The sequence below is a fragment of the Mesoplodon densirostris genome, chromosome 14, assembly GCF_025265405.1.
Source record: "Mesoplodon densirostris isolate mMesDen1 chromosome 14, mMesDen1 primary haplotype, whole genome shotgun sequence".
Taxonomy (NCBI): Eukaryota; Metazoa; Chordata; class Mammalia; order Artiodactyla; family Ziphiidae; genus Mesoplodon; species Mesoplodon densirostris.
In genome coordinates, this window is record NC_082674.1 from 764,388 (window position 1) to 787,533 (window position 23,146).

The 23,146-nt window shown below is 42.0% G+C and overlaps 1 protein-coding gene across 3 annotated transcripts in view; it reads right to left on the reverse strand.

Moving 5' to 3' along the window:
* The window catches only part of SH3YL1 (SH3 and SYLF domain containing 1), a 41,762-nt gene that overhangs the window by 17,456 nt on the left and 1,160 nt on the right, over positions 1–23,146 (reverse strand). Inside the window, exons 3-6 of one of the 3 annotated variants that reach the window (XM_060117202.1) lie at positions 8,269–8,379; positions 5,167–5,280; positions 2,982–3,046; positions 55–189 (exon numbers count right to left, since the gene is read on the reverse strand). In XM_060117202.1, coding sequence (XP_059973185.1) covers positions 55–189; positions 2,982–3,046; positions 5,167–5,280; positions 8,269–8,379 — 425 coding nt within the window. Of the gene's footprint in view, positions 1–54; positions 190–2,981; positions 3,047–5,166; positions 5,281–8,268; positions 8,380–23,146 lie in introns of those variants that run through there. The other 2 variants (XM_060117203.1, XM_060117204.1) reach the window with 2 other exon arrangements.

Consider the following 23,146-nt stretch of genomic DNA (forward strand, 5'->3'; position numbering starts at 1 on the left):
AAGTAAAAGGGTTCATCCAAATTCTCCTGGAAAAAGCGGAGTCATTTTTCTCACATTACAATCTTGGGTGAAAGCGAGGTTGATCTGACTTGATGGCCCGGTGTGGATTCTGGCTTTTGGTAAACAACGAACAATTGGATAATCCAAGGTACCAGGGTTTTCAGACCTCTGGGCTCTGCTATAATTGTCCTGGAAAGAAAATATTAATGGTGTTTAAACCAAGTCTTAGCATTATCTTTCTTTACTCCACTGACTTTTAAATCTTTCATTTGTTGTGTTTGGTGGGTGTGTGTGAGTTATACAACCTTGGGAATTCTCAGCAGTTCTCATGAGTGGACCAGTGCCATAATCTATATTTAACTAATGCCCAAGCTCCTGAAGGCCTACAGATCCTGTACACGTCCCTAACTTCACATACCTTCAGAACCGTAACCTGGTCTAGATTCCAAAGCGGAGCTAAAACTAGACTTCCTGATAGTCAAGTACGCATTCCACGTGTAATGAAGGGGTCGCCACCTGGGGGAGGCAGCAGGGGCGCGGAAGCTCACAGGGGGTCCTGGGCTCAGGAGAGGGGTCTGGTCCCACCACGGGGGGCGCTGCAGTCCCCTCCAGCCCTGCCACCACACGCCACACCCACGTGCTGCCAGGTGGCGAGAGCAGCTGACCCCAAATGCCAGCCCCCTTGCCTCTGTCGTAAGACCTGCCTTCTCCTCCTGTCATCAGACCAGGGCGAGTTTACCTGGAACCACGGCCTTGCTTGGACCCTTCCCCTTCTCTGTCCTGCTTCCCTTAGCCCCTTATAGTTTCCCCCCCCCCCCGACCCAGAACATTTGCTCAGTAAGTCACGTGCACCACGAGCCCTGTCTCAGGCTCTGTCTCCAGTGAAACCAATTAGAGACGACCACACACCACCTCTGCAAGATGCTTAGCATCTCTGTGCATTGAAAATAATCACATGCGCCCTGCCTACCTCATCCGTGCCCTGAAATCCACGGCGTGTTATATGGGTGGGAGTTACAGTTAGAACCAGAGGGGGCACTAGCAGCGAGGAGACTCACCCAAGCACCCATGGAAGCCAGAGGCCTCCCTCTGAAGGGCCAGCCTGTCATTCTCTGGCTGGAGACGCCACGTAACTCAGTTATCTACACAACGATGGCAGCGACGGCCACTCAGCATGGCTACAGTATGGAAATGATTCTCTGAGAGGGCATGTGAGAGTTTTATGAGAATGTTAGCCATTATTGCTAACTATTCCATTCCAAAACAGAATGGCAGATAATTAAATTATTCAACAAACATTTAATAGTTTGAACCGATGATGCCAGTGCTTTAAAGAAACAGATTTATTTTGGGCGTCTACTTGAGCTTGATACTTGGCCAGTCTGAGGACACAGGTATGAAGGACTCACAACCTAGGTAAGGGCCAGGCAAGAAAATCTCCAGACTGGAGCATGTGCCGAGCACCCCATCCCGCTAGGAGCAAGCGTCTGGCGGAAGAAGAACGCCAGAGGAGCCCAGGCAGCCTGGGGCGGGGGGGGGGCTGCAGACTCGAGGGCGTGGGTCCCGCTGCCTGAGTCGGCCACGGTCCTGCTGCACTTCATTGGAACTGGAGCTGGAGCGACAAGAGCATCTAGCCGCAGGAGCTCCGCGGGCGCATGGCCACCGACCCCCAAGCTCCCTCGCTCTTCCTGGGTCAGAGCTGCACCCGGAAACTGCATGTTTCTGGCCAGGTCTGAGATGCTTCCCGGGGAACCAGCACGGCCTCTCATTAGCACTGAAAAGTGACTGACAGCTCTAACCTTACAGCCACACTCAGGGAAGCAAAGCCAGGTCATATTGAAGAGGCACAAACTCCTAGGACAGTCTTCTAATCTCTACTTGAAGTGGATGTTTTTAAAAGTTAATACTTATCTTCCATGTAAGGTATTTAAATGGAATTCCAGAGTTAATTTCTATACAGCCACGAGGGTAAGTTGCATTCAAAGTTTCCACAAATGGCAAATATAAGCAAATGCTCTTTGAGATGGAGCCCCAAAGCCTGGGGTCAGAGGGCAGTGATGAGGGACACCTGGGTACAGTGCCAGGAGGTGTGAGCAGGGGTGCACAACAGATGCTGAAAATACGCTTTCCACACGAGTGCGATGTTTCTGAAGGCCATGATTTGGTTGAATATAAAACCAAAAGGCAGTCATGATAGCAAAACTAAAATATGTTCCTCTTTTTATATCACAAATTTATGCAGCAGCAAGTAAAGGTCAAATAAAAATGAAAATCAGTAGTGGAAATAGTTCCTCCTAATAAGGCCAAGGGCATTTAAAACTATGGCAACAGAGCAAATTCATAAAAGGATAGTTCAGGAAGAAATGGACTGAAATTTGAGAAGAAAATGATTTGGGAATATTAGGAGATTTGATTTACCAATCACTTAGCAATAAAGCAGCAGACGAAAGATTGATATCATGCAGATGCTCCCTGTGGGAGAGACCTCTGTAAACAAGTGTGTACTGGTATAATTTCTAGTCCATTTGATAGAAACCGTAATCATTAGCAGCAAAGTTGTAAAATGAAACAATACAAAGTCAATCTTTACTTAAAAAGTTGGAAGTAGTTTGAACATTAGGGATACCAAAATGGATTTTGCCACAAATGTTGATACGAGGCATTGAGCTGTTTGCACCCATGACTCTGCAATCAGAAGCCATAAACTGCCAATTGTAGTTTGTCAGATCTGAGAATAAGTGTTCTACAGATGTGCTAAAGATGGAAACAGATGAGATGGTGAATGAAAGAAACTCTACTCTCAATGAAGGAAAAGGAGAAAAATTATAAACATTACACAGCTTCAGGTAGAGAGTCAAGAAAATAAAAGGGAACAATTTCCATAGGTGGTTAAACAAGAACAGTAGGCGATCACCCAACTTTCATGTATCAGTTGCTTTTAGAGAATAGGGCAATTGTATGTACACACATCACCCACTCACCTCTATTCCTAGTTCAAATCCTCCACCAAGCCCAGCTATCCCGATGGCCGAAGGTGCAGACCATTCTAATAAAAACAAACCAACATTTACTCTAAGATTAACACTCCTTGGCACATAAATACGGGGAGGAAAAATGCTAAACTGTGAATTAATAGTGCTTCTTCTTAAAATGATGAGATTTTGGCATTTTTACCTATGTTTTTAAATGTTCTTTAATAAATATATATAATTTTTTAAGTTAAAAAGGTTTGAAAGGTGTTAGGTATTCATTATGAGCCTCATAAACTCACAAGTCTATGTTTTCTAATCTTTCCCTACAAACATGCCTAATACCAAACTATTGAATTCTCACCAATTAAATATACATAGCATTTGATAATTACAACCATCAGTATTCATAATGTTTTACAAAATAATTGAGCTGGAATTCTAGTCTTTTGTTAGTATTTTGTCATAGATATAAGAGAGCAAATGGATTCAAAAGATTTTATTATAATCACTTCTAAGGGTAGCATAATACTAAACCATTTCTATTGTAAATCCTGGAGGGCAAAAACTGTTTTGACACACTTTGTGCCTAGCAGAAGCACAAGACATAGGTTATAAATTCAAGATTATTAAAATTCTAACAAGATACATATCCTTACATTTGGAGACTAAGTACAATAATTCCATTTGCCATGATATGGTACATTTCAGGATTATTGTGTGCCTATTTTTCCTGATCTAGACACAATTGTGTTAAACAAGTCTAGAAAACAATAATTGGGGGGTGGGTGGGATAGTCTAGATGAAGTACTTTCTGAAAACGCTCAGTAGCTACCTAAGCCTAACTTTTCTTGCTATCATGTATTCTAGATGACAGGCTAGTGCTTGAATATACCCAGAACTAATCTATCTGGGCTTAGAGGGGTTTTGATTACAGAAATTAATGTCTCATAATCTCAAAGTTATTTTCCACTTCCTATGTTAGGGACTGTCCCTGTTTAAACACTGCCCACCTGGCCAGGGTCTGGGGATTTGCTGTGCCCCACTGGGTGGCTTTTATATTACCCTCTGCAGAGTGACCAGCAGCTACTTGGGAAGATGTGGGAGAGAAACTTAGGTATCTAACCCAGTAGGAAGGTCCACCTGAGGTTCTGATAGGAGCCCCAGGTGTCGACGCCCCCCCCCCCTTTTCTGACAGTCACCGGTCCGTGACCATTCGGACCTGCAGGGCTGGGGGCTCCTTGCAGACTCAGAGTGCATCTCACGGTGGACTCGATTTGAGTGTGCCTACTTGTCTGGTTGTACTGCTGGGAATCTGCCCATGAAAATTTGGGTAATGCTTCTTTTCTTGAGAAGAAGAGAATGTTGTCATTTTTTGTTTCGTAGCCAAGCCCAGAGCTATGGAATCTGAGCCACAACCTCAGGGGCAAACTCACGTTTGCTGTGGGGATGCCTCACAGGGGACAACAAATCCCGCTGACTCAAGTTCTGGGGCCGTGCGCCCCCCAAATGCTGATGTATCTCCTGTCAGTGGATGGCCCATGTTCTCCCTCAAAATAAAATTAAATTATCTACACTAAAAAGAGCTATTAACAGAAAAATGTGTTCAATTATATAACTGAACAGCAAATGTTAAATTCATATAAAAGCCTTTTGGTTGGTTATGACACACCTACACACATTTTAAGTATTATATATGTTGGCTCCTGGGATTCAAGCAAACATATTTTGATGTCATGTCTGAAAAAGCAAGTATTAGATTTCGCCCGAGAAAGTAAAACCAAATTATACGGATTGTAATTTGATTCTGCCCTGGGGATATTCTTTAAAATGTTTCAGTTTTTAAGATCTCGAACAGGAACAATGGGGGAAAAAAGCTTCCATAAAACAAAAGAAAGCAACTGTAAGGTGAAGCTGAGGAATAAGAATGCACATGTAACAACAGAAATACAATGTCAATGTTTAGTATATGCTCCATGGAAGGACAACAAAGTGTGTAAAGACGGGGGCCCCCTCTTCTGATATTTTGAGTCTCACGGGTTGGCTGACCATGGAGAAAACGGAGGGAGCGGCCCGAGGAAGGTAGTCCAGGCGGCACCGGAAAACCTGTCTCTCTCCCTATAAAACCTGTTCACAGTGGAAACAGAAAAAGGGACGAGGATTCTCCGCCCCTCCCAGTGAAGGGACGCTAGCTTACTTCCATCTGGAAGGCGCGCCAGCACGATCCCACTGCCACCTCTCGCAGTGACCAGAAACCCAGCTTTTATCGCAGACAGGACCACCAGGCCCTTGGCTTTGGCAATGACGTGTGCTGCAAAAGATGAAGACAGGTGAGCACTGGGCAGGTGACAGCTCAGCAGGCCTGTGCATGCAGGTTTGCTTCCCGGGACCAGGGCCTCCCTCGCCTCAGCAGCACAGGGAACTGCGAGGAAACCGCCCCCGGACAGAGAAGCCTGAAGCCTTTGGTGGCCCTAACCCGACAGGGCAGGTGCTCAGGATCCTGCAATGGACACAAGAAATGAGACACTGGGTTGGGACTGTACTGATATCTAGTAGCAGGACAAATAATTTGGAGATTTCAATTAATTTACAACATAATTTATAATTTTAAAAGTTATAAAAGTATTTTCAAAGAAATTAAGACCTACATAGTATTAAGGAGAGACTTCCAAAGTGACTGACACGCAGTGTGCAGCAGGACGTTGGAACTTAGAGCCACATTGTTGAGTTCAGCTGCTATTAATATGAAAATCTGGATTCAAAACCAGGAAAATTAAATGATTTTGCCACTTTAAAAAGTTTTTTGACTTTATAAAGTGATCTGATCAGTATTGGAATAACACATAACTACCAGTGCACTGAAAATATAATTCAATTTACAAAATATTGGTTTATTCACATTTCAGGGAAGTTTGTTACATAAAAGGAAGGTTATTAACTTAGGTACCCACTAAACACAGTGCCTTACTAGTCTGAGGATTTATTTACACAATAGTACATCTTTCAAATAACAAAGGAAGCCTAAACATTGGAAATTATTCTTGGATCCCAATGTTACTTTTAAGGTAGTTTAATTTATCATCATTTTAGTCAAATATTCTGTCAAGGAAGTCAAACCAGACAGTGTACTCAAATACACAAGAAAGGCTTTGTGGGTGTCCCTAGGAAACACTAAATTTCTAATACACTTATGCACACCATTTCAAAGTTTAAATTAATAACAGACTCTCAGAGACGATTCAACCAAGAGCACGAGGAGGGTAACACACAGACCATTCCTGGAGCTCTTGGTACTTAAACAAGGTTTAGAAGTAAGGCTCTCTTCTCTCTGATGCTCATCAACTAAGTGTGCCTTAGCTTGTGTTCTAAAGGGTGTGACACATGGTACTGATGTTGACAGCTTCATTATACATCAGATAGGTTTGTTTATACAACACTTGTTGGTAGAATATCCTCACACGCCATTCTCAGTGCTTTTACAGTGGGTATTGCCTCTATTCAGAAACATTAGGTATAACAGAAGTATATTTTAAAAATGAACATAGTTCAAATGTCAGGTGTGTTTTTATATCTTATCCACCCAGATTCAGGGACATTAAAATACCAATAACCCCGAAATAACTGTCCAATTGGCTCTTCATTTGTAAAGTAGATGCACTGATTGCAGATTTACTCTCTAAATTGAGTTTCACTTACTTCTCAGAGCCCCTCACACCAAAGGACTGTGAACTCACAGCCTAAGAAAGGCTAAAGGTCTGGGCATTTTGTTTTAAAATATTTTTCAGATTTTATCTCCTATCACATAATACACCTCCCTAGCTTTAATGAGTGCGTAATGGGCCCTCCCTCCTCATCCCAAGGAAAGATGAGGCTTGGTCATCTGGCAGCTGTGGCCTCTCTGGCTTCCATCAGACACACAGCCCGCACCCCTGCGGGACTTCCCTTATTCAGGCTGCTGTGTAAACGGCTTTTCGTTTTCTGAGCTACACCCAGTGAAAGGGAGTCGGGTGGCCCTTGACTGGAAGCAGAATAAAGTCAAGGCAGAATTTCGCTGGACAAAATCCACGAGAAAAAATCCATACCCAGATGTTTTTATGGTAGGAAATACAGCTTATCTGTAAATTGGGCTAGCCTGACATGTATGTAGATGCTGCTGTATATTGAGAAATGTCTTGTCTTCTGCTTCAGAATAGAGCTAAAGAAAATTGAGTTCTTCTGGTTGAATTTTCTTCAAGTGTTACACAGTGCTTCTCTAACTTGTACGTGCATGTAACTCACTGGAGATCTTGTGAAAAATGCAGATTCTGATTCATCAGGCTGGAGTGGAGCCTGAGGTCCTGCATTTCTAACAAGCTCCCAGGTGATGCCCAGATGTGGTCATCTGCCTTCGAGTAGCAAGGCTCTATGAAGCGCTGTTTTCTTAAGATGGGAGGAGTGGCTGGGCCAAAATAACAACACTTAATATTATTACTATAACAACAACAAATTAGAAATTTTTACAACCCTTAAAGGTCTGTTAAATAACTTCAGAAAATCTGGCTTAAGAAATTAAACTGGTTTCTCTAATGCAGGATGAGAGTTTTGCACTAAGAGGGAAATTAGCCCGCAGCTGCCTAAGCTAGTCTGCATATGAGTGTCTTTGCATCAGGTAGGTATTCTCGGAAACACCTCTTAGAAATAACTGGTAGTAGTAATGAACAGACAGTGGTTCCCAAAGGCTTGCCTCTGGACCAGGTCTTGTGTGGTCAGCCTGACTACAGGAGAATCACATTAGAGACGTGATAAAATTTGTAATCCTGGCCACGCTGCTCCCAGGGTCTGATTCAGCAGGTCGGGGTGCAGGGGGAGTTTAGGAACTGCACTTTAATGACCCAGGGAATACAGATGTGTAGCTGTGCTGGGAATCACTGATTAGCCTTCTTAAACCACTATAAAGTATAACTATCTTACCTAGAAAGAAAAAAAACACAAAATTAAAATTTATTTATGAGAGTAGCTAGTGAGTTAGCAAGATGAGTTTGCAAAAGTCCTCAGAAATTGAGGACAAGGACCTGTGAGTTTGAGGAAAGTGGAAGTGGAAAAGGACACAGGGTACTTAGGGCCATGGGCCCTGCAAAGGGGAGGAGGAGAGGGAGTCTTACAAGGCGGGTGGGAGAGGGAGGCTGCCCAGGACACCAGCCGGGAAGACGGGCTTAGAGGAGAAAGGTGGTCTGAGGACCTGTGTGAAGTCGAGGTTTGAGAAGGTAAGTTAAGGAACAGAGCAGATGTAGAAGTGAAAAGTATATATTTTATTACCTACCAGGAATGATCTTATCAGGTCCATTTCTGGAAGTTATTTCTGTGAATTCTCTTAGAATTTTAGCAGCCTTTTTTGCTTCAGATTTCAAATTGGAAGGTATAGGGTTATTCACTGAAAGATTTTAAAAAATGATTTTAATGAAGAGATCTATTAAATAGAAGTTAGAAATTTGCTGTAATTTCATTTTTTCATACACAATTAAGCATTATCAAATTGTATCCTACCAGGCAAAGGAAATAAATTGAAAATCCTTATTTATTGATCATTTCATCTCTATTTTCCTAGTAAATTAAATTCACTGAGACTGGGAAACCCTAAACTCTCAAAAAATCTCAGAAATTATAAAATCATGGAATTCTAAAGGATCTTAAAATCTGGTCCAGTCTCCCAATTATGTATCTTTTCCCTGTAATTCTTAACTCACCACAATATTAACAAAAAATATTAAAATGTTAAGAATGAACAAAAGATGTATTTTACTACTGCCTATAACAGATAATATAAAATTTAATATAGTTGACTATTTTGTTGAAAATGTTTGACCTGTCTGCACAGATTTTCCTTATTAGTAAAATTCTAGTAGACTCAGGAATTGAGTGATTACTTCAATTAATGAACATTTGCACTTGTATAGCATTCTATGTTTTCAGCATTGGTTGGGTATTCATAAACTCAGAGGAAGGTTTATTCATCTTAGCAATGCTCACATAATCTTTCCAGCTCTGAAGTATATGGGATGGATCATTCCTTTATCACAGGACAAGGAACCAGAAGAGTCAAAGAAACCAAGAGGCTTCAATATAAATCCTGCTGTTCCGACCATCAGATGAATTTTTCATTGCAAAGATTGTGTTTTCAGCCCTGAAAGTTCCACTGGTTGTTTTTCATTCTTTCCAGTTCTATCCTCATTGTGTTTTTGTTGTTCCTTCAATCCTTGAGCATATTTTAAAAAGTGTTTTTATATCCTTGTCTGATGATTGCATCATCTCTGCCCTTTCTGGGTCTGTTTTTGACTGACTTTTCTCCTAGTTATGGGTTATGTTTTACTGTTTCTGCCCATTGCTAGTGAAATTTGGTGGTTGCTAGAGCTATGAACACTGCCATGGTGAGGATCTAGATCTTGTTGTCTTCTTTAAACAGTGTTGCTGCGTTTGTACTGGCACCAGGGAGTCACTTGCAGATCAGCTCAGTCCTTCCAAGGCTTGCTTTTATGTTTTGCTTGGAGTGTGTAGTCTTCGGTGCCAGGCCTGCAGTTACCACGTGACTCTGGGCTCTCTCCTGAACGTCCTCGGATGTGACACACTCTCTCACTCGGCTGGTTGGAACCACTGCTCCCAATGCTGCATAAACTCTGAGGACTGTTTGCCTCACAGCTTCCTGAGAGTCGTTCTTTGCCCTGCCCTGAAAGTGTCCCCTTCACACAATGCTTCCTGCTCAGCCAAGGACTCACGGGTCCCTCTGCAGATTTCTTGAGCTCCTTCCGTCTCTGATTCACTCTCCTCTGGGAATCTGCTCTGTAAACTCCAGTTGCTCAGCCTCTCCAAACTCAATTTGTCTCTCCCATTCAGAACGAATCCATGCCACGGTGGGCTTCCCTCCCTGTGCTGCAGCTTGGAAAGTGCTCCAGGCAGAAAAACGGGCAATTGTGGACTTTACCTCAATTTCCCTTCTCCTCTGGGATCCTAGACCCACTCGCCTGTTGTCCAACATGAAAACAGATGCTCCATATGTTTTCCCCAATTTCTGGTTGTTTACGGCAAGTGGCAATTCCAGTACCAGTTTCTTTGTCATGAAGCTCTCAGTGTACTTTTGTTTTTTATGAGGAGTGATATTGAATATCTTTCCATTTCTGTCAAATCTTTTTTTTTAATTTCTTGCCCATTTATGGAGGCTATTTCTCTGTTCCTTATTGATTTGTATATTAAGGGAATAAACCTTTTTTTCTAGAATATGAGTTACAAACATTGATTTCTTCTTTGCCATTTATCTTTTCAATTTTCTTATGATGGTTTTTCTACTTTTTGAAAAATGAAATCAAATTCATATTCTCTTTTAAGTCTAACAAGTGTCTAACTATTAAACAAAGTAGTTCCCAAACTCATATGGAAAAATAAGCAAGAAAAGCTAGAAGAAAATGTGTGAAAGAAGAAGAATGAAGGGGATAAGCTCTGGTTTAACATATTATAAAGCCTCAATAATTTACCTCTTAGTGATGTAAATACAGACAGAAAAATCAATTTCACAAAATAGAAAATTCAGGGCTTCCCTGGTGGCACCGTGGTTAAGAATCCGCCTGCCAATGCAGGAGAAACAGGTTCGAGCCCTGGTCTGGGAAGGTCCTACATGCCGCGGAGCAACTAAGCCCATGCACCACAACTACTGAGCCTGCACTCTAGAGCCCGCCAGCCACAACTACTGAGCTCACGTGCCACAACTACTGAAGCCCACATGCCTAGAGCCCGTGCTCCCAACGAGAAGCCACCACAATGAGAAGCCTGCGCACCGCAACGAAGAGTAGCCCTGACTCGCCGCAACTAGAGAGAGCCTGCGCACAGCAATGAAGACCCAACGCAGCCAAAAAAAAAAAAAATAAGTAAAATAAAATAAATTTATATATATAAAATAATCCATTAAAAAAATTCAGAAATTGGCTCAAATATATAAATTAATTTAATATATGATAAATATTGCACCTCAAACCATTGTGGAAAAGCTGTTGTACACAATAAATAGTGGTCCTTTGGGGGAAAAAAGTCATCCACAGTTTCACATTACATAACAATAAACTCCAAATGCATTGATGATTTAAAATACCAAAAGTCAGGGCTTCCCTGGTGGCGCAGTGGTTGAGAGTCCGCCTGCCAATGCAGGGGACACGGGTTCGTGCTCCAGTCCAGGGAGATCCCACATGCCGCGGAGTGGCTGGGCCCGTGAGCCATGGCCGCTGAGCCTGCGCATCCAGAGCCTGTGCTCCACAACGGGAGAGGCCACAGTAGTGAGAGGCCCGCGTACCGCAAAAAAAACAAAAAAAAACCAAAAAAAAAAACCACCTCAAAAGTCATACTATAAAAGAACCAGAAATTATGGGAGAATTACTTTTCAAATTCATAGTGCAAAAGGCCCAACTATGAGGAAAAATTGTTTTTTCTTTTTTTGGCTGCACCGCGTGGCATGTCGGATCCTAGCTCCCCGACCAGGGATTGAACCCGCGCCCCCAGAACTGGAAGCATGGAGTCTTAACCACTGGACCACCAGGGAAGTCCCTGAAAATTTTTCTATATTTTTTAACCACCAGAAATTATGGCATAAGTGCATTGTAAAAATAAAGGAAAGATATAGATACACAAATATTGAAGAAAAAAGGCATCCCTACTAGTAATACTCACCAATACTACTGTCTGCATTTTAGTGTGTGCTTCAGTTGGTTCCTATTGCTAAACAAGTAGATTATTTCCATTTTTAGTTTTTAGTGATACCACTGTTCGATGGTAATTATCTTGAGAGAATCTTAGGAGTTGGAATTAATGACTGAAAAAAATCAAAAATGTCTAGCTTTTTATTCCATTATCAAATCACCTTCTAAAATTACTATCCAACCTTAGAACCACTGGGTATTACCATAAAAAAATTCGTACTGTTACTAGGGAAGTTGGTCGAGGCAAAGTGTGCACATCAGAAAGGAGGAGAAATTTTTATTTGATTTAATCTGAATACTAGCGAATTTTTTTTGTTTGTTTACATTTTATTTTGCATATTTTCTGTTCATGTTCTTTGCTTATTTTTCTGGTGCCATACTCCTTTTGTCTGTAATTTTAATCATTTCGCAAGTTTGTATCTCAGCTTCTTGTTTTTATACTTTTATGTATAGTTTTTCAGTATTTGTTTTTATTTATATGGCAATATCTCTCTGAGCCTTCTACCATTATCACCTTTCTATTATTGTGACTAAAGGCCTTTAAGAAAAAAATTATACAAGTATTATTCTAAATTTTCTTCTTCCAGAGCTTTTATTTTACATTAAATATTTGATCCTCCTCAAACTTGCATTGGTATAGGATATGAAGTAAGAACCTAATATTTTAAAAATATACAACACAATTTATTGAATAATCCACAGTACTTAATTAAAAATTCTACCTTCATGACAAAAGCAAGAAAGGAATATTCATATATATATATATACTCATATATTTAAAAATATATGACAGAGATAACATGGTAGATTAATAAATTATTCTGGGACTTTAGGTCATTCAAAGGAAAACAAAATAAAATTAGATTACAATATCACATCATACACACACACACAAACTCAATGTAACTGAATGCCTGAATATTAAAAGCAAAACTTAGTACTTTTAGAATAAAAAGAATAGGGAATATCTTTATGATTTGAGGATGGAGGAATGCTACAAACAAGGCACAACAATAACGGGAAACTACAGATACATTCAACTACATTAAAGTTTAAAAAGTTGTATCAACATACATTTAAAAAATAAAAATATAAGCCACAGATTGGAAGATATTTGTCATAAACTTAGGTGACAGAGATTTAGGATCCAGAATATCTAAAGATCTTTTATTTTTTAATATAGAAATTTTAAACTTATTTATGTTTATTATGATTGACATGATTTATGGTTAATTGATTTATTATAATTATGAATCAATTTGAATTTTTCAATTTGTATTTCAATCATATCTTTAGTATCTTCTACTTTTTCTTTTGTTATTTAAAATTTAGGATTTTTGAAGTTGAATTCTTAAATCCTTCTTTAGTTCTGGACATTTTGCTTCTTCCATTTCTTTCTTTTTTTTAAAAAAAAATTTTTATTGGAGTATAGTTGATTTACAATGTTGTGTTAGTTTCTGGTGTACAGCAAAGTGAATCAGTTATACATATACATATATCTACTCTTTTTTAGAGTCTTTTCCCATATAGGCCATTACAGAGTATTGAGTAGAGTTCCCTGTACTATACAGTAGGTGCTTATTAGTTATCTGTCTTATATATAGTAGTGTGCATATGTCAATCCCAATCTCCCAGTTTATCCTTCCCCCCAACCCCTGGTAACCATAAGTTTGTTTTCTACATCTGTAACTTTTTCTGTTTTATAGATAAGTTCATTTGTACCCTTTTCTTAGATTCCACATATAAGTGATATCATATATTTGTCTCTTTGTCTGACTTACTTCACTCAGTATGACAGTCTCGAAGTCCATCCATGTTGCTGCAAATGGCATGATTTCATTCTTTTTTATGGCTGAGTAATATTCCATTGTATATATGTACCACACCCAGAATATATAAAGATCTTTTAATATCAATAAAAATATGAAATCACTATAGAAAATGGGGCAAAGTGTTCAATTAGTTAATCCACAGAAGAGGAAACCTCCATGGCCAATAAATATATGAAAAGTTGATCTAACTCCCTAGAAGCCAGGGACATGCAAAGCTAGACCATAATGCATTACCGTTTCTTGTCCTTTAGGTTGACGGAAATTAAAAAAAGCCTGCCAATGAGCATGTGTAGGTTGTGCAGGGGCACATAGGGAAGCCTCTGTCCCATTGGTGGGGACGTGAGTAAGTGCAGCTGCTGTGGGAGCTGTTCTGAGGACAGCTGGAGATGACCCACCAATTCTACTCCTGGACGTGCTCAGAGGCACTGGCTGCCCGGCTGAATGGTGGCTCCCAAATTCACGTCTACCTGGACCCTGTGAAAGGGACCTTATTTGGAAACAGGGTCTTTGCAGATGTAATTAATTAAGTTAATCGTTCTCGACTACCCAGGCGGCCCCTAAGTCCTTAAGGAGACAGAAAGGGGAAGATGCAGAGAGGAGGGGAAGGCAACGTGGTCACAGAGGCAGAGGCTGGACCGTGCAGCCACAAGCCCAGGAGCACTGGGACCCCAGGAGTTGGGAGAGAGAAGTCAGGACTCTTGGAGGGGTGCGTGCCTCCAAGCGCGGCCCAGCTGACACCCCACGGGCAGCCTCCAGGTGGGAGAGGGCGTGTCTGTTGTAAGCCGACCAGTCTGTGGTAACTTGTTGAGCCCAGCCACCCACCGAGGCAGCGCTTTTAACAGCACAAAGAAATAAATACATTCAAACAGGAGACAAACGTCCCTCAAGAGGAGGACGGATATATCTAGTTTGGTGTAGTATTAAAATTGTATTCTATACAGAACTTCAGATAAACTAGATCTACTGTATCAACATGGCAAAATGTGAATAATATTGACAGCAAAAACAAGTTGCATAAAGATATATAGGGTATCACACATTTACGTAAACATTTACATAAATGTTATACAAATATTTATATATAAAAATAAAGTAAAATGATATTCGATTTGGGGGTGGGGTGGCTCTGGGGAAGGCTTATATAGGAAGCTTACTGGAAACTTGTACTTTTTCCCCTTAGGCTGTGCATAGTAAGTCACGGATGTAAAAATTGTTATTCTCAATAGTCCTTTGTATGTCTGAACTATTACAGAACAAAGATTGTTCAGCATAAGTTGAATCCTGTACTATTAAATAGTTAATATATTAGTGGAAACATATGAATCCAGCTGTAAAAAAATATGTATATTATGAATAATTACTCCATAAGTTGTCTTTTGTTTAAAATCTGACCTCTCACAGCCAACAACATGTCTTGCATGAAGAGGTGTAGAAAAGTGAAAAGTGTACCCTTATGTTTTACACAAACAAGAGAGCACACATAGCCTCCCCTCCCCCACACATGTGGGAGCGTGTGCACACACACACACACACACACACACATAATTCAAAGGACAGGGATTTGGTGAGTGGCTATACACTAAATATTCAGTTGTTATTATATGCATTTGTATACCACTGACAATTCTGAATTTTGAATTTTTAGGAACTAACATAAAGTTGCTCTTCATCTTCTCGATCATGTATTTGTTTAAAATCACACTGTCCCATTTTGACGATGGTACTGACATACAGAAAGGCTGATGCTCTTGGTTCTCTACTTTCACTTGCGATGGTGAATATGAAACACAAAGATGAACACAGAAAAATTCTCAGAAGCACATAATTTTTAAATAGGGAAGGAATCTTAAAACATCCATTTAAAATTATGTCGATTTACTAGTGGTCTTTAAACTTTTCCTATTATCAATGCTTTGGTTATACAGTCTGGATTTAGAAGGTCTTAGAAAAAATACAACCTAGAAAAATTCCAAGTGAACATATTTATGTAGATATTTCGGCCTTTAAAGTACATTTTATGGAAGTAGCTGTTAATCATGACTTGACTAATGTCAGTAGCAGGCTAATGACATACAATTGGCTTTGGTATTCCACAGTGATCAAGAAAAAGTGTGCATGGTAGGGGGCATTTCCAAGTTTCCAATATGGTATTGCCACAATTGACAGCTTCCGAAAACCACAACCTGTGTGAACAGACGCGATGGGGGCCCGCCTCTTCTGCGCTGGATCGCTACAAAGGAGGTACCGAGCTGGCGATCAGCAAGGCAACCGGAGTGCGACTAGAAAACCGACTAACGTGCACTGTCCATTTGTAACGCACATGCTTTGATACCTGGCGTAGGACTAGCTGAGGCCTTTGTTTTCTTAATTTCTGTTGGGATCTAAGATGATGTAACCTTACTCTTTATGGAATGAACAAGTCGCATGCAGGGGGTCTGCTGTGTTAGCTAGTTTCCCACACACTCGTGTGCTTCCCGCGTCAGCACAGCTCTGGCCCCGGGAGCGGCTGCCAAGAGACAGTAATGGATGTTGCTTCTACGCCCAAATAGTGAGAAGGAGGGTTTTCTGCACCCTCCCTTTCCTACCACTGGCTGCCTGAAGGGGTCTCCAGGATACGGCCACAGTGGGAGGGATGGAGACCCCTGGATCAGAACACAGGGGAAGCTGCCCACCACAACTCTTCTTGTGCTAAGAAATCGAGATTTGGGGGCTTGTTGCTGCAGCTGACATAACCCTACTTATTATGTTTAAAAATTATTTCTCATCTCTCCATGGTATTTGCTGCAGAAGAAAGATGGAGAAGAATCTGTAATTTTTATTTCCTAACCTAGGACTAGACTTGTTTTATATACATTCTAATCACTTAATTAGTTTGGGGAGGTAGATAACTGGGTAAAAACACATAAAGTATAACATACCATATGTCAGTATCTTTCTCTTTGATTACATAGCATTCCTAATAGACTACTTGCAGGTCCTTCTAAAAGCAAAGCAGTAGTTTTGCCTTTTTATTAAATGTTAAAATGGATAAAAAGATAGATCTTTGCTGTACCAAGTGCTCCTATTAGCACGTGCCTGAAAACTTCATGTTATAGGCCCCTTCCTGTGCCTTCCTCATTGCGCCCGAGTTATGCCTCTGGCCGTAACCGCCCTGTTCACCTGGAATAGGTATAGCAGGCAGAGTCCAATGGCAGGTGGGATGCACACAGCGGGTCAAAGAGGGGATATTCACTGTGGGAGTTATTCACTCTGTGTGGCGCCCTTGGCTGAGGGACAGTCCTCGGGGGGGAAATGTGAGGAGATGCAGCCCTCCTTGGAGAACCTGTCGCTCAGCCCGAGGACGGCGGACAGCTGCCCTCCACCAGGCTGGGCTCCCTCTGGGGGCGGCAGGGGCAGGAGTCCTCAGAGCAGTGGGGCCTCTGGTTTCTCAGTGCGGGGGGCTGTGGAGAGGACTCCGAGAGGGCTTTCCCAGGCCTCTGGCCAAACGGGCTCGCCAGATGGCCTCTCACTACTCCCTGAGGGAGCTCGGTGTCAGCCCCTTACAGGAGCCCCACCGCCCCTCCCAGAGCACGTACCGAAGGGGCGTCGGGAGCTCAGAGGCCCCGAGGACTCGGCACATCCAGCCATGCCCTGTTCTCCCATGGGCACGGCTGGTTGAAAAAAAATGAATCAAAAGAAGAATATTTTGTGTGTGAGCACACTTTCAAAGATGAAACAGGTAAAATCCCATCCTAGATCAGCATTGATAGCTGAACATTTGTGATCTATCGTGATGAGGGGCGCTAAATAGTGAACTCAAGGTGAAAACGTTCTCCCATAAAGAGAATCCCACTCTACCCGTCAGTAGACTTGGATTACAAAAAAAGTTCTCAATTATTATTATAATTCAGTTTTTATCAGTAAAAATTTGTGGAAGATTGTTTTCTCTCTTGTTGCGTAAGTGTCGATACATAGCCTCAGTTTTCCTCTTGGCCCCCAAAGCCTGATATACGGGCTGTCTGGCCCTAGAGGAAAAAAAATGCCAACCTCTGACCTCTTAAAATTCCACTCATTCTTCAAAATCAACTTTAAACACTGCTTCTACTTGAAACCATGACTAACTTAAATCTCAGACCAGACCTGAGATTTGGCAAGATTCCCCCACCCCGGGGCCATCCCTTCCTGGGGCAGCTGAGCAGAGCTTTACCACCTGGGCCGCACAAAACAACGGATGACCCAAGAAGCAAGGAAGACGCCTGCCACCATGTCTTGTGGGAGAGGTCCCAGAGGACCCAGCAGTGCCAAGGTTGCTAACACTGCCTTCGTCTGTCTTGCCAACTGAAAATTGTCACTTGCCATCGGACTCTACAAAGATTAGGTCACTGCAGTCGCTGACCTTTAACACACCCTGAAAGGAGCTCAGGACGGAGCTCAGGAACCAAGCCCTCTGTGCTCAGGAAAGAACTGGCAGAACAGGCCTTCAGATACTTAGATATTTTCAGGAGAAGATTTTAAGAGCACAGCTTCTCGCATTTTCTCCTATCTAGAAAAGCACTAAAATCATTGATAGAGACATCTGCTTGTGACTGGCAGCGAACTTCTGCCAAAATGTGTGCTTGATTACATGTACCCCCTTCACCGAAATCACGTGTATACTGGCCTGCCCACCCCATCTCTTCAGAGCAGTTCCTCAGCACTGTCTGAGAGGCTGTCTCCCGGGCTACAGTCCTCATTTTGCCCCCAATAAAACTTAACTCACAACTCTCACATTGTGCATTTTTTTCCCATCGACAGCCTCTGAGAAGGAGTGAAGAAGTGGAGGCCAGCCCTTTCAGGGTCCTCTCAGCTTCCCCAAGCCTCCACCTTTCCTATTCACACTCACACCTCAGGTCCTGTGACTTTAAGCACCATTTATATCTGATAATCCTCCAAGCTTGATCTATTCTTTAACCTTTCCCTAAATGCCAGACTCACCGTATCAATTACTGATTGGACCTTGAAATCAAGTATCCAAGTAAGCATCTCAAATTAATCACGTTTAGACTTAACTGTGATGCCCTAACCTCGTCTCCAGCCTGCTCCCTGAGTTTCCTCTCCAGGTAGGTTTCATCCATCAGGGAGCTCACACTCAAAACCTGGGTCAACCGTGACTTCCATCTCTCTCTCATTCCCAGTGCCAATCCACCAGCACACCCTACTGGAGTATAGACCTTCAACATGCTCAGAATTTGATTACATCTCACCCACTCCCCTGCCACCAGTCTGGCCCAGGGAATATCCGTTCTTGTGGTGTCTGTTCAGCAGCCTCCTCTGTGGTTTCTCTGTTTCCAGTCTTGAACTCCTATGGTCATTTCTCCAAAGAAATGCTCTAAGTAATATCTCATTGATAACATGCCTCAAAGTTTTTCCACCATATTTAGTCTACAGCATGGCTTTTATCTACCCTGTCTGTCTATCTGTCTATCTATCTAATCTAATCGTTCTAACCTAATCTCCCTCTCTAGAATGTAAGTGCCATGAGGTTAAGCACATTGACTATTTTATTAACTGTAATATCTCCAACACACACCATAATCACATATAGTAAGTGCCCAATAAATATTTGTTAAATGAATAAAGCATTTGTTGCTTTTAGGAATTAAAGATCAAAACCCTGTGAGGATGAGGAAAGGCTCATTTACATAGAAAATCCAGTGGGTTTAGAAGAATGTGTGCTGAGTAAGAGCAAAGGTTCCCTGACTCTCAGACTCTGTAACATTTCTTAGATCTTGAGAGAGAGGAGGGTGAGAGGGAAGCGTGGTACAAGTTGATGGCATAATACCTTAAAATAGTCCTTTCTAGGTTGTCACAGGAAAGGGAGGACAAAACCAAACCAAACCAAACCCCAAACTAAGGAGATCTGAGTGTAAGGAGACCAACAAGCACACTGGTCTAAAAAGCCTCAAGCAGCCCCACTGCCAAGTGGTGCTCACCCAACTAAGACCCCTTCAGCCCAGAAGGCACGGGAGAGCCAGCTCTCTGCTTGCAGGAAACTCTGCCGTTGTTCCATCAGAGCTGGGATGTCAGGACCTTGTGAGTGCAGCAGGGCCCAGCTTCAGAGCTAATGATAACTGAAGACCCAGAAGCAAACCTGAGTGGGCAGATACGGCATACACCTGACGCTTCTTCTCAACTCCCACTCTGAGACATGGCTGAAAACGAGGACTCAATAGAATGCTTACATTTCCGGCACTCGAGCTTGTGATTTGAGACTCATACCCACACAGCTGTCCACCACTCAGCTGCAATCCTTACAGGCCAGAAGCAGTGCTTTTTACAAAGCTTTGTGCCCCTGCAGAGCCCTCTTCATACATCCAGGTGTCAGTACATCGCATTGACTTGAATCAATAAATGTCAGTGGCAATTGGTTGCTTTTCCTACTGAGCATCTATGCCTCTGGTTTTGGAACCAGCACAGTGTGTCTGTTTCCACCGCGCCGCACCTGAAGGGGACCCGTTTGCAGAATTAGACCCACTGCCCTCCTTGTGCTACAGCAGAGCTTTGGAACCAAGGCTGATCCACATCAGCATCTGACCAAGGGCTTGTGTGGGAGCTGCCGGAACTGCCTCTGTCACAGGCACTTCTGTCTGGACTCGCTGCAAGGTTTTGTCACCACTGGGGAGAGCCTGAGAGCACAGCCATGCCGAGGAGCGCTTGACTAGAGTTGGAGAGAGAACCTGGGCTCTGCCGGCACTGCTTGAGCCCAGGGCTGGGCCACAGCTGGTGCCACAAGCAGCTCTGGACTCTTCAGTCACATGGACCAGTAAAATCCTTTTCTGCTAAAGCCAATTTGGATCAGATTTTCTGGCACGTGAAACTAAAGCTTAGTAAATGATACATAAACCTTACCCCCAAAAGACCTTCTACTTTGAACTCCATCAACCAAGCAGAATTAAACCAGTTAAATAAGCAAATTCCACAGTTGAGAGTCACTATTGCAAACATCCTGTGTAGGGAAGGTCAGAGCCTCTTTTATAAACATGGGAAGGAAAGCTACTGGACTGGGGAATTCACATGCAGCCCGGGATGCCTGCAGACTACAAAGCTCAATCACTAAGCCTGAGTGCTAGACACAGCCCTGTGTCACTGCGAGCTGGGTGTCACAAGGCTGGTCATGGTGAGGACACCTTCACATTCAGCTGAATTCCAGAAGAACCTGGCTCATTTGTTTGAATAGTAAAGATCCTATTACATTTCTAATATGAGCATATTGCCAGGTCATAGTTGTATAATGGTGAATTTTTCTGTCAGAGCCAACAAATAATAACAACGATTTAGAGACAAGCCTCAATTCCTGTCCTCAGCATCAAGCCACGGCTCATCCACTTTTCCTCTGCTGTACCATTAGGCAGAGGGGCATGGTCTGTTCAGAATGCTGATATCATTATATTGCTGAAGTTGTGAAGATAAGGTCATTATTGTCATGGTTTGCATCTCAGCATTCATAAAATTCTTAAGTCTCTTGAATTCCAAGGCAAAGCAAATCATCTATAAATATTTGAGTTTACTCCTAAGAGAAGGATGGATGCCAAACCTCAAGCCAAGAAAACAGATGTAAAGTTTTCTTTAAAAAGTAACTGAAATATTTGAAAATTTCCATACTAAGACTTTTTTTTTTAATTAAGAGGATTTTTTTTTAATACTGAGAAAATTTTTACTTTGGAAACCTCAAAAGCTTGAAATGAGCTTAAGATGTAGAAATAATTCCCATATTGGTCATAGGGCAATAAAGTCAGGGCTGGGGTGACTGGGGGCCACGGTGACATTAGAATACTATTTGGAGTAAACTGCCACCTGCGGGGAGAAATCTGACTAGTTTCCAGTCTAGCCCTCTAGTCTAGAATGAAAGCAGGGAGAGGAAAGGCCCCCTCCCAACACCTCACCATTTTAAGACTTCAAGGGCTTCCCAAACTTTCCCTCTGGTCAACAAGCATCTAATATATTATTTTCCTTAATGGAGTCAATTATGAGAGGGCTACCTATAGGAAATTTTTTATTAATTATTATTTTGGCTATAAACCTTAGCTAAAGTAAAAGAAACTTTATATATCTATGTAATCTTTTGAAAGCCTTTGAAATATTGAGTTTAGCTTTATTAGGACGTTATCATCTGGACACTACCACGTGATAACTATGGCCATTGTTTCTTTTTTTTTTAACATCTTTTTTGGAGTATAATTGCTTTACAATGGTGTGTTAGTTTCTGCTGTATAACAAAGTGAATCAGCTATACATATAGATACATCCCCATATCTCCTCCCTCTGTCTCCCTCCCACCCTCCCTACCCCACCCCTCTAGGTGGACACCACTGTTTCTTAAACTAATTCTTATCTCTCTGTGGCCTGCGTTTAACTGCTTCCTTTGTCTTAAGGAGACAAAGTCTGTCAGTTCTAGAAATCAAAACTGGTCTCTCTGGTCAGGTCATTAACCTTCTAATCCAAACTTCAAACTAAACTGATGATTTGAGCCCCAAACATTACCGTGGCCTGGGCCTCTTTTCTTGTTCCCCTGACCACCGGATTCAGACAGGGGACAGAGAGTATGGAGTGACAAGAACCATAACTTCCAACAGAAGGAGACCCTTGACTTATACCACTTTACCTTTGCTCAAACTGAAGAGTGATCCTGGCTCAGAGCAGAACTACACATGCCACATTAGTCTGATCAGTGACTGTGAAAAATGGACTCCTCCCAAAGAAAATAAAAATTCAGTGTGTTTAGGTCTTAAACTGCACAGGATGATGTCTTATCATGACACTTGCGCATAAGGCAACTTGTAGAGAGACGTCTGTGACCACCGGTCACTCAGCGACACGGCAGCAACATCCCCTTGACTTGTCAGCGTTCTCTTTCCAAACACCATATCCTTCTTTCTAAACAGTGAGAAAGCCCCTGAGAAAATTTCCTAAATGGAATAAAAGCATCAAATCACTCTTGATGAGCACAGATTTCTTTTAAATGTTTTTCTTTAATCTTACAAAAGATGAGGGATAGTATTAACTCATTTTAAAGAAATTTTGTTTAAATAGAACATTTGTAAACCAGATAACCAATTCTCCTTAGTTTATGCATGATAAACAGGATGGAAGTAACAACTGATTTTAACCTCCAGCTGGTCACTGCGCAGGTATTCCAATAGCAGGCCACACAAAGAACTAAACAGCACCATGGAGACTTGTTATTTCTCTGAGGTGCGTGTGTGCAGGGTTTCTGACTAACCCATTATTAATTCAGGCATCTCCCACACCTCAATAAAAAATCTCATGAGGACAAAAATGCAGGACACGCATGTTCTGTATACAAAAGAAAACCTGAAAACCTCCTCCCCTTTGGTAGAACATTCTGGGGCCATCAGATTCCTTCTCTCTGTGGGCATGGGTCCCCTGTCTGTGTCATTCTCTCCAACTCAGCAGCAGTGGTGACACAGAACTATTTGTTGAGATGAAGTGAAAATGACACATTTCCAGCTAGCAGGGTAAATCTCATTACCTTATGGTCATCTACCTGTTTAGAGCAGTTTCCTGTTTCATCACACAAGGAAAAACCACCACAGTAAAGGAAAGAGGTCCGAGGTCCAAGGTCCAGCGCTCACAGCACCAGGGAGGCGGCCAC